At 40.5% G+C, this 15,345-nt stretch overlaps 2 protein-coding genes across 3 annotated transcripts in view; one reads left to right on the top strand and one right to left on the bottom strand.

Annotated features, from left to right (window-relative positions):
* The window catches only part of LOC135704994 (uncharacterized), a 61,974-nt gene extending 49,055 nt beyond the window's left edge, over nucleotides 1-12,919 (bottom strand). Inside the window, exon 1 of the mRNA XM_065226545.1 lies at nucleotides 12,863-12,919. Coding sequence (XP_065082617.1) covers nucleotides 12,863-12,919 — 57 coding nt within the window. The remainder of the gene's footprint in view (nucleotides 1-12,862) is intronic.
* LOC135704987 (netrin receptor unc-5-like) overlaps nucleotides 6,520-15,345 on the top strand; it is an 846,608-nt gene continuing 837,782 nt past the window's right edge. For both annotated transcript variants that reach the window (XM_065226538.1, XM_065226537.1), the window contains exon 1: nucleotides 6,520-8,002. The gene's annotated coding sequence lies outside the window, so the exon portion shown is untranslated. The remainder of the gene's footprint in view (nucleotides 8,003-15,345) is intronic.

Raw genomic sequence — 15,345 nt, 5'->3', positions numbered from 1 at the left:
TTTATTTATGTATTCTATTCTTAGTTTTTATGTTTTGACTTACCTATATAAGTTACTTAAATCATCATTGGGTCTATACACAGCCTGTTGATGCAGACAAATAAATATCAAGATTAGGGTGGTCCTAAAATTAAAAAAAAAATGAAAAACCACAACTTTTCATCAGAAATTCCTAAAATACGAGTTTTAAAAATAACATACATCTAATTTTTTCGCAGTTTAAAAAATAACATACGCCCTTGCAAATTCCGTAAAAACCTTTTTTTTGTTTGCCCCAACCAGAGATATTAACATTTGAAAAGGTACAGTTGCTTAAAATTAGCTCAGCTATAACTTTGCGCAAGAATTTATACCTTAATTTCTTCAAACAAAAAAGTTAGATTTTTGATTTAAATGATAATAAGAACCACCCTAAAATTTATTGTCATGAAAACGAGGGCCTAACTATAAGGAACAACTTTGTAGAAGAGACTTTTAGTCTAAAATTTCAATTTCAGGCTCAAAACATATCATTCCACCTAAATCTGCATTCTGGACCACTCTGCAATGCTACCGATGCCAGGGAGGCAGCTCCAACTCCTGGACCCTATCTTTCAACCCATCAACTCATGAACCGGGGACCAACGGCTTTATTTCCCTTCCGAAGGAAGGCGTGATCAGAGATGTTATGCCTCAGAAAATCCCGGTGGCACCGACTGGGATTGAACCCAGGCCTGCTGGGGTGAAAAGTAATCACGCTTACCACTACACCACCAGCACCACTACAGCCGGAGGTAGTCCTAGAATAAAATGGATAAAAGTGTCATAATCTTAGGCCGGCGCCGGTGCTGTAGTGGTAAGCGTGACTGCTTTCTCACACCCCAATGGGTCTGGGTTAAATCCCAGCCGAGGTCGGTGAGATTTTTCTGAGGCATTAAAATCTCTGGTCACGTCTTCCTTCGGAAGGGAAGTAAAGCCATTGGTCCCGGCCCATGTGTGTGTTGAATAGGTGCGATATCCTACGCAGGTGTGGAAGCTGCCTTCATTGCACATTCGATTGCCGTCAATGGATGGCAATCGATGTCCGTCAGTGATTGGCACTAGATTGCGGAACATAGACCGACGTTAAATAAAGGAATGAAAAAGAAGTCATAATCTAGAATGTTTAAACTAGTGAAGAACCGGCCGATTGTAATAATATTGTTTTTTGACAAAATGGCGCGCTTTTGAAAAAAGTGGTCTTAGCATTCTCTTTTATGATCTCGACGATATCGCTTGAGATCTTTATTTCTAGATTCTTGAGCATCTTTGGAAAGCTGTCCAATTGGAACATTGAAATAATTGATAACTTGAGCGCCATGAATGAGGATTTTATGCACCGAAGCTGGCATGTAATACCACGAATATAGGTGAACCACCCAAGTAACAATTTTGGTTTTATAAGGGTTCTGTAGACCATGATTTAGACTTGTAGATTGCTTCAAAACATCGATAAAACTTGCAGTGTTACTTAGGCCAGATACCTCGTTGATTCAGAACAATAATCGGAAAATGGTTCTGTGTTGATTTTTGATCCTCATTGATATTTAAATTAATGAATTGGGCTTGACATCATCTATATTATTACCTGCAATATTGCACCACATCGTTCTAGTGCTGTTACATCCAGCCCAGTTGTTGCAGATGTTTTATTAGCATTAGAAAAGAAACGACGGGCAGTATTCCTATAATTCGATGATCCAGACCCTCCCGGCTTTGGCTTGGTTCTTTCGAATCTTCATGTCTTCACCATCTGTTTCTCTTATCTGTCTCTTTTTAATATCAAGAAGATCATAAAGACGCTCTTTGTTCACTAAGACAATCTTATTGGAGGTATAGTCCAGAAGCTTTTGAAGATTTACTTCGGAATTTTTTCATCAACCAGGAATCTCTTTTTAGGCAATGACAATGTTGTTGTAAGGCGGATAAAGGTTCACATTTGTGATTTTTTCAAGTATTGCGACATGGTAAGTTGGCATCAATGATCCGTGCTAGATCTTTCAGATCAGAATATTGAACGGTTTGCTTCTCCTGGCAGTTCCTCCATGAAACAATCATTTTAGATGCTCGAGTAGGAGTTGGCATTTTTGCTTCCTTTACCACTTTTGCCGTAGTTACTGATCCACTTTCACGTAGCTTCATATGCGTAGCGTAAATAAACTTGCTAACGGAATGACCTCGTCTTAGGTTAGCAGTCTTTCGGCGCTTTAGAGCATCAGAATCATCCCGAAAACAAATCGGTGTTCTTCTTCCTGAAGGAAGACTAGAGAGTAGGAGACTGGGGAGTTTGAAGGAATTGCTCAATATGTATCTTGAAAATGGCACGTGCCAAACGTGTATGGTACGGAAGCCACGCGTGGAGCAATCTTTAACATTTTTTTTCAATCACCGATAAACAGCACCCGTTCGGAATAGTAACCATCAATCAACGTTTCGGCTGCTACCTATAGCCGCCAGCCTTCTCAAATAGGCCTAAGCTTAGTATCCACTGTTATGTGTTAGAATATGTTTTATTGCTTTAAAGTAGAGCTTCCCGGGATCGTTACGAATCCCGGGAAATTAATTTAAAAATCCCGGGATCACGTGTACCCCGGGATTTTTTAATTTGAGACTCTTTTACCACTTTAAATCTTTCTTGGAATATCTGTAGCAGAATTTGAATCCAGAACTTTCACATCTTATGAAATATATCTCTTCCCTTCGTTTGCCATTCATTTTGATTTTTCGAAAGAATTGCACACATACATCACTTTTTGTATATGATCGTTGTACAAGAAGCACTCGTGAAAAATAGGATCTAGCAGTGAAACAAACCGTGAACATTTTGATTCAATCAGGTTGAGTGTCGTGAGATGTCCATCATTCATAGTTGATCGAAAACCATTGAAATGCATTGTTAAGATGGTTTTTTTTTTTCCTTTGGTTTGTTTTTTCCGTCGATCTTGTTTTCCGTGCTGAGCACCAATGCTACCGACGTGCCAGGAAGGCAGCTCCCACACCTGGTTAAGATGGTTGAAAGTACGTAGTACTAGTCTCAACTGATGAAAAGACTCAGTATTTGCAGTTTTTAGAGTCCTTCCTTAGATTAGCGAGCGGAAGCTTGTAAAATGCTTACTACTTCTGGACGAACTTCTATATGTCTCCGACTTCTATCTTGGCTTCCATAGCTCTGAAAGGTATACATTACTAGACTGGCCCACATTTATATGGGGGAAATTTTTTAACATTTGTTTCAACGGGCCAACCCCTAGATTTGTGCCAATAGGTGAGAAAACCACCATCTGAAAATTTCAGCTCATTCGGATGCAACACGAGCTGGCGCTTTTGATTTAAAATTTATATGGGGATATTGGTTGAAATGTATGGAGAAATAACATTTCTTCACTCTTTCGTGCATAGCAGCATTTGGTCCAGCAAATTCTATTAAGCTCAGAATTTCAGCACACGTAGCTTAAACTATAAGAAACAACTTTCCTGAAGACAGTATCATGATTCAACGGCGCCGGTGGTGTAGTGGTAAGCGTGATTACCTCTCACCCCAGCAGGCCTGGGTTCAATCCCAGTCGGCGCCGCCGGGATGTTCTGAGGCATAACATCTCTGATCACGCCTTCCTTCGGAAGGGAAGTAAAGCCGTTGGTCCCCGGTTCATGAGTTGATGGGTCGATAGGTAGGGTCCAGGTGTGGGAGCTGCCTTCGTGGCGTCGGTAGCATTGGTGCTCAGCACGGAAAACAAGATCGACGGAAAACAAATCAAGGAAAAAAAAAGTATTATGATTCAAGTTAGTATTATCGATATATTCATTCTTGAATTAATATGTGCATTTTGTTCGTATATTGCGACAAAAAACAGGCAGATTATAAAACGTATCAACTAGATTACAACTAAAAAAATAAAAGTTTATATTTTCAACAGGCCAACATCCTGACTCGTGTCAGTAGGTGAGATAACCACACTCTGAATGTTTCAGCTCTTTTTGACGTTACACGGACTGGCGCTTTTGGTTTAGTGTTCATATAGGAGATTTGGTTGAAATTTTCATACACAAAATGCTCATATACATTCAAAAGCGCATATCTGAAAAAATAACTGGATTAGTGATGCAATCTTCAGCAAGGTTGTTACTCATTGTTTGAACTACAAGTTTTGAAAATCTGAATCAAATTGAGAATAAGTAAACGTTTTTTATGATCGATAGAGTGTAGGAGAGTCATTTTTCCATGTATTTTAACCAGATTCCCCATACAAAATTCAAACTAAAAGTGCCAGCTAATCTTAAAACCAAATGTGCTGAAACTTTCCGATAATGGTTTTCTCACCCTAAGGCACAAATCTTGGGGTTGGCACGTGGAAAATTAGAACTTTTATTTTTGTGGGCCAGTCTAATGCATTACCTTTACCCTTTGGTATGTAATCTATGTAATCCTAAAGCACGGCAAAATTTTCTTACAAATACATTCATGAGAGAAATTATCCACCATAATCATCATGATCTGCACGGACTATTGTGAAATTTGGCTGACAAACATAATATCACGTCCCATTAGGGAACTTCTTAGATGTCAAGAGACATTTATTTGATTTCAGAGAACTTCATAGAAGTTCGTGGAACTTCGTAGAAGTTCAGGGACCATCATCGATTTTCAGGATACTTCGTAGAATGTTAAACAACTTCGTGGACGATGATTACGGAACATCGCATGAATTATTTAAAATTCATTCAAGTTCAGTAAGCTGGGCAAACAGTTAGTTAGTATGGAAAAATCTTTGAAGTACTGAGAACTTCGAAGAAGTTGACGAAAAATCCCAGTATTTAAAGGATATACAGCTGGTCGGAGAACTCTGGATATTTTTCAAGACTTCAGGTCGATCAATTATTATTCTTAAGATTTTCAACTGTTCGTAAAATTCAAATAACGTTTCTAGATAGTCTCTCAAGATTACCGGTTGGTCAGATATTAGTAAATTCAGATTGATCAGAAAATCTGAAGTTCTTAAACTGGTCAAACATTCAATTGGCTCGCTCAAGATGGCAGATCGGTTAGGCAGTACTTAAAAGATCTCCAGCTGATCGAAGATTTAAATAAAGTCCTCTGGATATTTTCAAAGGCTTCAGGTTGATCAAGTATTATTGTGAAGATATTCTCCCAAAACTGAACGTTGATCAGGAAGTATTCAAAAGATCTCCTGCTAATCGAATATTTCCGTAAAGTCCTGTGAATATTCAATTAGATCAAGTTTTATTCTGAAATATCCGATTTTGGCTACATTATTCATATTCAACATATACAGGAAGCTTAAAATATGAAATCAAAACTTCATTTATTTAACAAAAATCATCATATGCCAGCTTACAATTTAAAAAAATCCATTCCAGACTTCGAATTCGAACTTCAGCTTCCGCATGTCTTGAAACAACTTCACGTACCATGAAATGTCTTCAAAATGTCTGCATGAAAAAAAATACCTTCACAGGATTTCAAATGTCTTTAAAATGAAGATATGTCGTTAAATCTGGTGTCCCTAGTATTGAAAAAAAAACCCCCTTTTTTAATCATTCTTCTAAAGAGATGAACATACATTTCAGAACATCGTTAAAAGAAATTAGAAACATACGAATATTGAAACAATTTACTATCTTTATTGACTTCCCGGGATACCGGGATATCCCGGGATTTCCCGGGATATCAAATAAATATTTCCCGAATCCCGGGATGGTGGAAACCACCGGGAAATGGAAGCTCTACTTTAAAGTAAGCACCACCTTCAAATAGCCTGGGAGGTGTAATTGAAACTAACCGACGAATGTGAACGACAGTGCCCAAACCCATTTGCATATAGAAAGCCCTTAGCTATTAAGCTAAGAAGTTCCAAATCTTAAAAAAAATGCAAAAGGATTGAAATATAATTTTAAATTTTGGGTAAATTCTCGCAAGATTTGAATGGGGTGTCACAAAAGTAAAAGTATTCATATGTAGGGTATTTCATTGCACTGTAGGCTACAGAATTGAAATCAAAATGTAAACCTTGTTCTAAAATATCGATACTGAACGCCCTGAAACGCATCGCACATCAGAAGTTTTAATCTGTATCTATCGATAAAGGCATCCAGTTTATATTGTCAGACTCCTAAACCGACAAGAGACAGCATAAAGCTCCTCAAAGCAAAATGTTGCACTCATTCTCAATCAACTACATCACCTAAAAGCTCACCTTGAGTTCCACACAAACATCAGCCCAAAACGGTACCGGCATCCACCTCCAACTGTAAACAGAGAGCCGCCAAAACATAAACATTACACCACTCACTCTCACCCGGCACGCATGCTTCCACGATTCGTTCGGAGCTTTTATGCTTCAAGTTCAACTCGCAAGAGAATGCTCACCAACCAGCCGAACTCCCTCGGAGAGCATAAACCGAACACACCATCGCCGACGTCCACAGCGCGAGCGAGCGTGCAAACGCACCCGGTGTCTTTAGTTGCTCTTCATCTCTCTTCGGAGTTACGTCGGGCGTTTGAACGATTCGAACGAGTGGGGCTGCAACCCCGTATATTCGCACGATCCTACTTCCATCCCTTGGACATCCGGACGGTTTCGGGCGCGGGCGCGTGTGTTATCCAAGGGTTCGTCAGTACTTTAGGTGTCCCTACGTAGATCATCCCAGTTCGGAAGGTACGAGGTTCTCGAACAGTGATAATTAGTGTGTTGTTCTTTCTGGAAAACTGGGCCACGTTGAGCCGCATACGCAGATCGGTGCTGAAGAAGCAGAAGACACACCGGTATTGTTTTTCGATTTCTGTTGCGGATCGAGTTCAGTAGTGCTGTTCCCATAATTTGAGGAAAAGATTGGTGGAAACGCAACCACTGTTGAGAAAATTTGTGTGTGCGAGGAAAGGCAAGCAAAGTGGGAAATTATCGGTTCATTTATCGTGATTATAAACGGTGTGCCGTGTGCGGGGCGCGATTTGATCGAAGAATCGTTTGCCGCGAGGTGTACGGTGTTGTTTATCGCGCGCGGTGGCGAATAAAGGCCACCACCAGCACCGATCCGGACCCGTTGCGGGTTATTACTTTTCTCGCGTTTGTGTGCCCGTTCTTCTCCCTCCGTTTGTTTGAACAACAACAAGCAGCGAGTCCCGGGTGCAGTCAATTTATGCTCTTAGCCGATAAAAATCGCCAACTGCAGAGGTGCCGGTTAACTGCTTATGATTCCCAGGAAATCTACGCGGTCGATTAGAGACTGACTACTCTGCCCAATGGTCATCATCAGTTCCATCGTGACTGGCTGTGCTCTGATTGAAGAATGTTGATAATAACGGTGGCAGAATAGAGTGGGAGGTCGAGAGTTCGTGGAAATCTGAACCTCGGCGATTTCGGGAGGTCCAGCCAAAGTAAAGTGGCGGTGCGACGAAGATGATGATTTAGTGTGTTTACGTGATTGTTTCGTTTGCTCGCAGGAAGAAAGTGATTAGAGGGCCAAAAGTGAAACGAAGAAGAGTTGTGCAAACACACGAAAGAAGGCTCAAAGTTTCCGTGTCAACAACGACGAAAGGCAGAGCTATATGTGTAGCTAGTAGTAAGTGTGTGCCCAGAAAGGATTAACGAGCGTCAAAAGTCGACGCCGGAGTGTGATTTCCTTGTGATTCCCAGCAGGGTGTATGTGAAAAAGGAGGAAGCAAAACAGAAAAGGATAACCTCGTCATCCCTTGAAGGAGGTTGCTTTCTGCTTTTTGTGAGTGTATGTTTTTAAAAAGAGAAACGAGTCAGTGGGGAAGACAACGGCAGCAACTACTTTGACGGTGAACAAACATTTTAATTGAATGTCATCAGAAGGATAAAAAGACGAAAGTCGAAAGACGGAGCAGCACGCTTGCCAAAGGACCGCATGCAAGGAGATACACAAAAAAAACGAACGGTGTCATCCTGTGTCGTCTGCTTTGGAAAGAACGGTCGTTTGAGGAGCTCTTTGGCAGAGATAAAAAGTAAGTTTTTCGGTGCATTCTGCAAGATTGTTTGGCAGTGATTAACATTGTTTGGATAGTGAAACGTAGATGGTAGTAATGGGATTTTATTGGGAAAAAATAAATTAGGTAGCTTCAAGAATGGTTTACACGGTAGGATCATTTTTCTGAAGACTTGTTATTAGGGTTTTAAAGTGAATGATAATGTCAATTATCATAAATATTTTTTTATATAGTTTGATACATACGATACCGGAAATCTACAATTTCAGTTTTTGAAACATTCTACTTGATGCTTAAAAAGAGGTGTATGTTTACATAAAAATGATATGAACAGAAATTTTCCATTCCTTACATACGTTACCAATCAGGCCTTGTTGTTCTCTGCTGTCCGAAGAAGTCGTCTCCACTCTATTCGATCCATGGCTATACTTCGCCAGCCTCGTAGTCTGCTGAGGGTCCGCAGGATGCCTTCTACTTGGTCGATCCACCTTTCCCACTGCGCGCCTCTTCTTCTTGTTCGTGTTGGGTCGCTTTCGAGAACCATTTTCACTGGGTCGTCGTGCGGCATTCTTACGACGTGCCCAGCTTACCTTAGTCGCCCAATTTTTGCAATATAAACGATAGATGGTTCTCCCAGCAGTTGGTGCAATTCGTTTTTTTCAACTTTTTATTTGTTCCAAATTTAAAATAATTTACATTTTATGTTAACCTATGTGCTCCAGTTACTACAGTAACTTACCAGCCTTAGTTGTTATGATATATATCTAAGTGTTTTTACATTGTTCCTGTCTTGGCAATTCAGTATTTTAAACAGGTTTTTTTTTTAAACCTCCCTATCAGTATAACAATTGATATCTTAAAACTAAAAACTAAAACTAAATCTTATCTAAGTATAAACAAAAATTATTGAGATTGCAACGATTTTTGCCTGAAATTATTAATTATTTTGTCGGACATTTGTTCTATAGTCTCAACATTCGAAATTCTATGTACCTCAGTAGTACTGTACCAGGGAGGCAACTTTAAAATCATCTTCAGAACTTTGTTCTGAATCCTTTGAAGTACTTTTATTCCTGGTAGTGCAACAACAAGACCATATTGGCACAGCGTAGAGCATGGCCGGTCTAAAAACTTGTTTAAATATTAGAAGTTTATTCGTCTGGCAAAGTTTGGACTTCCTGTTTATATGAGGGTACAAACATTTGATATATTTGATAAATTTGATACATTTGGCTTGAATGCCCTCAATGTGATCTTTAAAAGTAAATTTTTGGTCAATTATTGATCCAAGATATTTCACTTGGTTTGACCAGGAAATTGGAACTCCGTTCATAGTGACTATGTAACTACTACTAGGTTTCAAAAAGGAAGCTCTAGGCTTATGTGGAAATATTATAAGTTGAGTTTTTGAAGCGTTGGGAGAAATCTTCAATTTTTGTAAATAAGAAGAAAACATATCTAAACAGTTCAGTTTCGAATGCCTTTGGATTCGGTTGTGTTTTAAGTTTGTTCTCTGTTTTGTGTGTGCATTCGCATTGATTGTTTTCGGTTGCATTTGCCGGATTAGCGCTGGTACTCTGCCTCTTGGACGGTTATACGTGTGTGATTGGTGGTTTTCCCGCTTTCCGAGAAGTTTTAGTTTAGTTTTTTTTTTTCTCCCGCACCAGAAATTTGTGGCATCGCGAGTGATAATTTTAATTTTAGTTTATTTACGCGGTGATAATGGTTTACTCGCAACTATTTTTGAAAAAAAAAATTAAGTTTGTTCGATCGAAAGTGTACCAAAAGTGCTCCTAAATAGACCTGTGTGCCGCCGCGCCACGCCGCCGCCACCGAAGATTTTCATACGCCGCCGCCGCCGATGAAAATAAGCCGGCGCGCCGCCGAAGTAAAATCTTCCACGCCACCGAATAAATTGATGTCACGCCGATGAAAAATTCGTAGCACCTTTTGTAGTGCAGCGATTATCATTTAGTTTTTTGACGTTTGTTTGCACTTTCTCGATCGAGCACACAATAATGAATCATTCAGGTCGGATTTACATAAAGATGAATAAGTGAATATAGGGTGTCCCAGAATGTCTAAGCACGACTTTCGAACACCCCTGCTTGTTTCAGATGCCGTTTAAACAACTGAGTATCACGCTGAATCATTGTTTACATTTCGACCAACAGTTTCGTGTATCGCAAGTTGCAGTTCTTTACATTTCCGTGACAATGCGAAGCATTTCTCTGGAAAAGCGCAAACAGATCGTGCACGAATGGTGAACTATACCCATTTTCTTTTAAATATCATTATTAAGGAGACTTTCAGCCCAATCTCCAACATTTCTCTGAGTAAATTAGTGAAATTGGAAGGTGTAAGCATCGGAGCCGTTCGAAACGCGATTCGGAAGTATGGTGATGAAGCAACTTTCCAGGACAAGCAAAAACCTGGAGGTAAACCGAACCCTGCTGACCAAAATCTGAACCGGAAAATCGTGCAAGTTTTCACTCGCAAGAAAAGGGCTTCGGTTCGAGACGTGGCTTGAAAAGTGGGATCCTTGAAAAGTAACGTCCAGCGGGTCAAGGCAAGAATGGATCTAAAGACGTTTAAGAAGCAGAAGAAGCCAAAGTGAAGGTAACAAGCCCCATCCGTTAAACCGAGGGCTCGGAAGCAGGGTGGCCAGATTGTTTTTTTCATTATCGGTAGCTTCTCAAAACTTTTATTGGTAGTTATCGGTAGGCCGTCTGAAGAAGGCTTTCCCGATAATTGAAACCTTTGTGAGCGGAGGGGGGGGGGGGGGGTTAACTGTCTTTCAGTTCTTCTGCTTTAAACGCGTCGAAATCAATATGAATATTTTTCAAGATTACTAAAAATCTGTGATTCTCGGTAGGAAAAGTGAAAAATCGGTAGTTTTTAACCTTTTGCCTGTGAATCGGTAGTCATATCGAAAATCGATAGGACTACCGATAAATCGGTAGGTCCGGCCACCCTGCTCCGAAGTTATAGTGCTTTTTGACGTTTAATTGGCGCACACTACTACACAATTTAAATCGAACGAGTACGAGCAAGAGGGAAACAGATTAGTGGGAAAACAAACCGTTCATTCATCCATGTATGCTAGATAGAGAAAGACTATTAAACGTCAAAAAGGTTTATACGACCAGTTGCTGTGCGGAAAATCGGTGTTCGATATTATGGACGTTGAATCATATGCTAAATTTGATTACAAAACTCTTCCTAGTGATCAGTACTACACTGTTCGTGATGGCCGAAGTGTTGACGACGCGGATAAGTCGATTTTTTCCGAAAAAAAAACGGAAAAAATGCTATGGGCAAGCCATTTGTGAGTGTGGTATGCTTTCCAAACCGTTTGTGACAACGGAGACAATGACAACCGATGTTTAAGTGCGTGAGTGTTCAAATAAGCGTCTGTTACCCATGATCCGCAAACACGACGCCTCAGTACTGTTTTGGCAGGATTTGGCGTCGGTTCATTACTCCAAGGACACGATAGCCTGGTATGAAGCCAACAAAGTCCAATTCGTACCCAAGGAGATGAATCCACCAAACTGTCCCCAGGCCAGGCCAATCAAAACTTCTTGGGTCCTGACCAAAGCATATTTGCGGACACATGTAAAGGCAGCGGATTTCGTTACAAAGTTTGTGAAAAACTGGGAAAAAGTATCCAAAATTGTTGGACTGAAGCTACGTTTAACTGAAAGAGAATACTATAGAGAACATGAAAACGAAATAAAAATCGTATTTGCTGTAAACAAAGTTACGTTATCGTTTTTTTTTTCAAAACGTGCTTAGACATTCTGCAACACCCTATATTACTAACAACACGTTGATATTTGAACTTTTTTTTAATCTCTTACAGGTCCAAGTTGTGCTTCAAATACATAAACCAAAAGTTGTATGACTACAATGCGTGTACATTCAAATATGTAACAGAGTAGTACAAGCATATCATTTATCCCTATTAACATATTAAAAACGTGTAATGCTCAATAAATGAAAGAACTCCTAGGGCCCATTAAAATATTACGTAATGCAACAGATTGCTTTTAAATACTATCCACCCCTACATAACGTACTTTTCTTATACTTAATAGAAGGGTTGTAACACTTTGCAATACGACTTCACCAACCAGCACTTGACATACTTTCCTAAACAAATTTCGCATGCACGGCCAATGATAACGACTCAAAATTGAGTAAGAGTTACTCATATTTGAGTTCAGTTATTTATTTATTTTTTTGTTGGGGATTGAAGTAAAAACCACTCCGTGCATTATTTGAACTGTATATGGTTTATAAAACCAACTACATTTCCATGATTTGCAGACTAAATATCACTAGGTTGTAAGCCAATACTTCCAAGAAATTTGGATCTACGCTTGTGTAATGCACCACAACTGCAGAACAGATGTTCCGAGGTTTCACGTTCCAAATTACAGAAACGACAGATATTACTCTGAACCCGACCAATGTTCTTAATGTGATATCTACTAGGACAGTGCCCAGTTACTAGGCTAGTGTATATACTAAGAGCTCTTTTATTGAGCTCTAAGAGCATTTTGGTGTATGTTATATTAGGAGTTATAAATCGTTTCGACTGGTTCCAGTTTGTGCATGTGCAATTGGCCATCACCCTTTGCTCTTCCCAGCATTTGAGTTCCATTTTTACCGTACAGTATGATATTCCACAGTATGGTTCGCTTGAAACACCTTTGAAAAATGTCCCATCGCAACTGAAATATTTGTCCCGGGGTCAAAGATTCCTGCATCTGTTCGTATTCCAATTTTTGAGCCATCTGTGAAAAATATGATTGAGCCTTGACGAACGCTAGGACCACCAGTTTCCCAATCCGAACGTGCCGTTTCACATACGTTGAAGGGAATTTCATAGTTGTCCTCTGGTTTCATCCAGTCTCCATTCATACTCATTACTGGTCCTCTTTCGAAGTATTGTAAGATGCTTAGATGACCAACAAGATCAACTAGCATTACCTTTTTAGATCTTTTGAGCCTTAGAGCCCTTCTTTCCACTTCCAGTTGTACATGTTCATGCAAGGGCAGCAGATTGAGGATTGCTTCTAATGCTTTTGATGGGGTGCTACGCACCGCACTCATTATTGGAATGCATGCTAGACGTTGAAGTTTTGCTAGTTTCCTCTGTGCAGTAGCCTCTTTTAATTTTGGCCACCACACTAACGAAGCATGAGAGTTCAGGTTACTCAAATTCGCGAAATCGTATGCCACTCATAGATTGAGTAAATTTTCCGACGCTTTTCCGAGGAAAACTTCTCGAATATGAGGAACACTGATTGTGGTTTTAATCTGTCTTCTAGTACACTTCTAACCTGTGTACAATTTTCTTAATTTTTCCCATATCCTAGAAGTTTTCCCCAGGAAAGTGTCGAAAAATTTACTCAAACTATGAGTGACCTACGTTTAAGCGATTTTCAGTAATCTGAAATCAAATATGGGTAGCATTTTTTGTTCATGGGCGATTGGTTTGGAAAGTAATTTTTTTTCTAAATCAGTTGGAATAAACTCCACCGACCCACGCCGCCACCGCCGGCAGAAAATAACATATCACGCCGCCGCCGAAAATATTTTGATCTGCGCACAGGTCTCCAAAACGTGTTTCGCAGGTGGATGTGGTGAAATTCGTACATTTCCGGTTTATTGTGGAAATTCCGTATCACAAAATTGCCCACCGATTCTTTTTTTGCCGTTAGACGACGACGGGTGTGTTTTCGCGAGAGTGACGTTTATTGGATCCGTTTCTTTGCACGGATGTTTTTTTGTAACTAGCGTAAGTGTGCCTGCAATTGCCTCCTCCACGTTCCGTGATCCATCTGCACTCCACCGTAGATGGTACGCAACAGCTTTCGTTCAAAAACACCAAGGGTGAGTTGGTCCTCGACGAGCATACTCCAGCTCTTGTGGCCGTAGAGGACTCCCGGTCTAATCAATGTCTTGTAGATAGTCAATTTTGCGCGGCGGCGAATTTTATCCGACCGGAGTGTCCTCCAGAGTCCAAAGTAGGCACGATTCCCTGCCATAATGCGTCTTTGAATTTCTCTGCTGGTATCATTTTCGGCGGTAGCCAGTGAGCCCAAATACACGAACTCATCTACAGCCTCGATTTCGTCACCGTCAATCTGAACTCGGGTGGGAGGCTAACATTGTCTTCCCTAAAACCTCTTCCTTCCATGTATTTTGTCTTTGATGCGTTGATGGCAAGTCCAATCCGCCTAGCTTCAGCCTTCAGTCTGATGTACGTTTCCGCCATTGCCTCAAAGTTCACTCACTTGTCTCTATCCCAGCTCTTCTGATCACACATTCTAACGCGATGTTAAATAGCGCACACGAAAGTCCATCACCTTTCCGTAACCCCCTTCGAGATTCAAAGGGACTCGAGAGTGTCCCCGATACTCGAACAACTCACATCACTCGATCCATCGCCGCCTTGACCAATCGCTAAAATATTCCATTCCATGGATGATAATTCTCCATTCCATGGAGGAGAACGCTTGATGCGATATGGTCTGTTTTTATTCAATATGATTAGAATTCATTGTTCGGTTGAATTGTAAATTTTCTTTCAATACCTTTCATTTGACATTGGACAAACAATTATAATGAAAGATAAACAATGAGGGATTAGAAATATTGTACTCGAAAAAAATGCAACACTTTCTTCTGTGTATAACTTTTTATTGCATGAGTAAATCTTGATGAAATTTTCAGTACAACTAGTTTAGAGTGTAATGTTAATATGTGCAAAATCTCGTCACAATCTGTCAAATGGTTATCAAGATGACCACCAAGCAAGAAGTGCTTCGATAAAAAATCATGGGAGTCGTCGTGGAAGTCCAAGCTAGTCCCACAGGTGGATCGCGAAACAGTTTGGAATCGACAATTCGACCGTGTTCCGTGTGGTAAAATCGTTCAAGGAGACCCAAACGACTCAACGGCGAGCTGGCAGCGGAAGAAAAGCAAGGCAACCGACTCCGTGAACGCAATGAAGGTGAGGGATTACTTCAAGCGCAATCTGAACCTTTTGATTGGGGATGTGGCCAAGAAGGTCAATTCATCCGTCTGGTTCGTCCAGCAGACAATGAAGAGGGCCAGACTTCTGTCTTCAAAGCAAGGAAGGCGCCTAACCGAACCGATTAACAGAATACGGTGGCCGAATCCCGCGCCAGGAAGTTGTACCGCGAGTGGTTGGTGCAGCCGAAATGCATCGTAATGAACGACGCGACGTACACTAAAGCGGACGCCAATCAGATCGCCGGCCTGGAGTTTTTCGTCGGAAAATCCCGCCTGGATGTTCCGGAGAAGTTCCGGAAGAAGAAGGTCGA

The sequence above is a fragment of the Ochlerotatus camptorhynchus genome, unplaced genomic scaffold, assembly GCF_037179485.1.
Source record: "Ochlerotatus camptorhynchus isolate MF236.1 unplaced genomic scaffold, CSIRO-AGI_Acam_v1.1 ptg000255l, whole genome shotgun sequence".
Lineage (NCBI taxonomy): Eukaryota > Metazoa > Arthropoda > Insecta > Diptera > Culicidae > Ochlerotatus > Ochlerotatus camptorhynchus.
The sequence above is the reverse complement of the archived record's forward strand: the minus strand, read 5'-3'. Positions and strand labels throughout refer to the sequence as shown.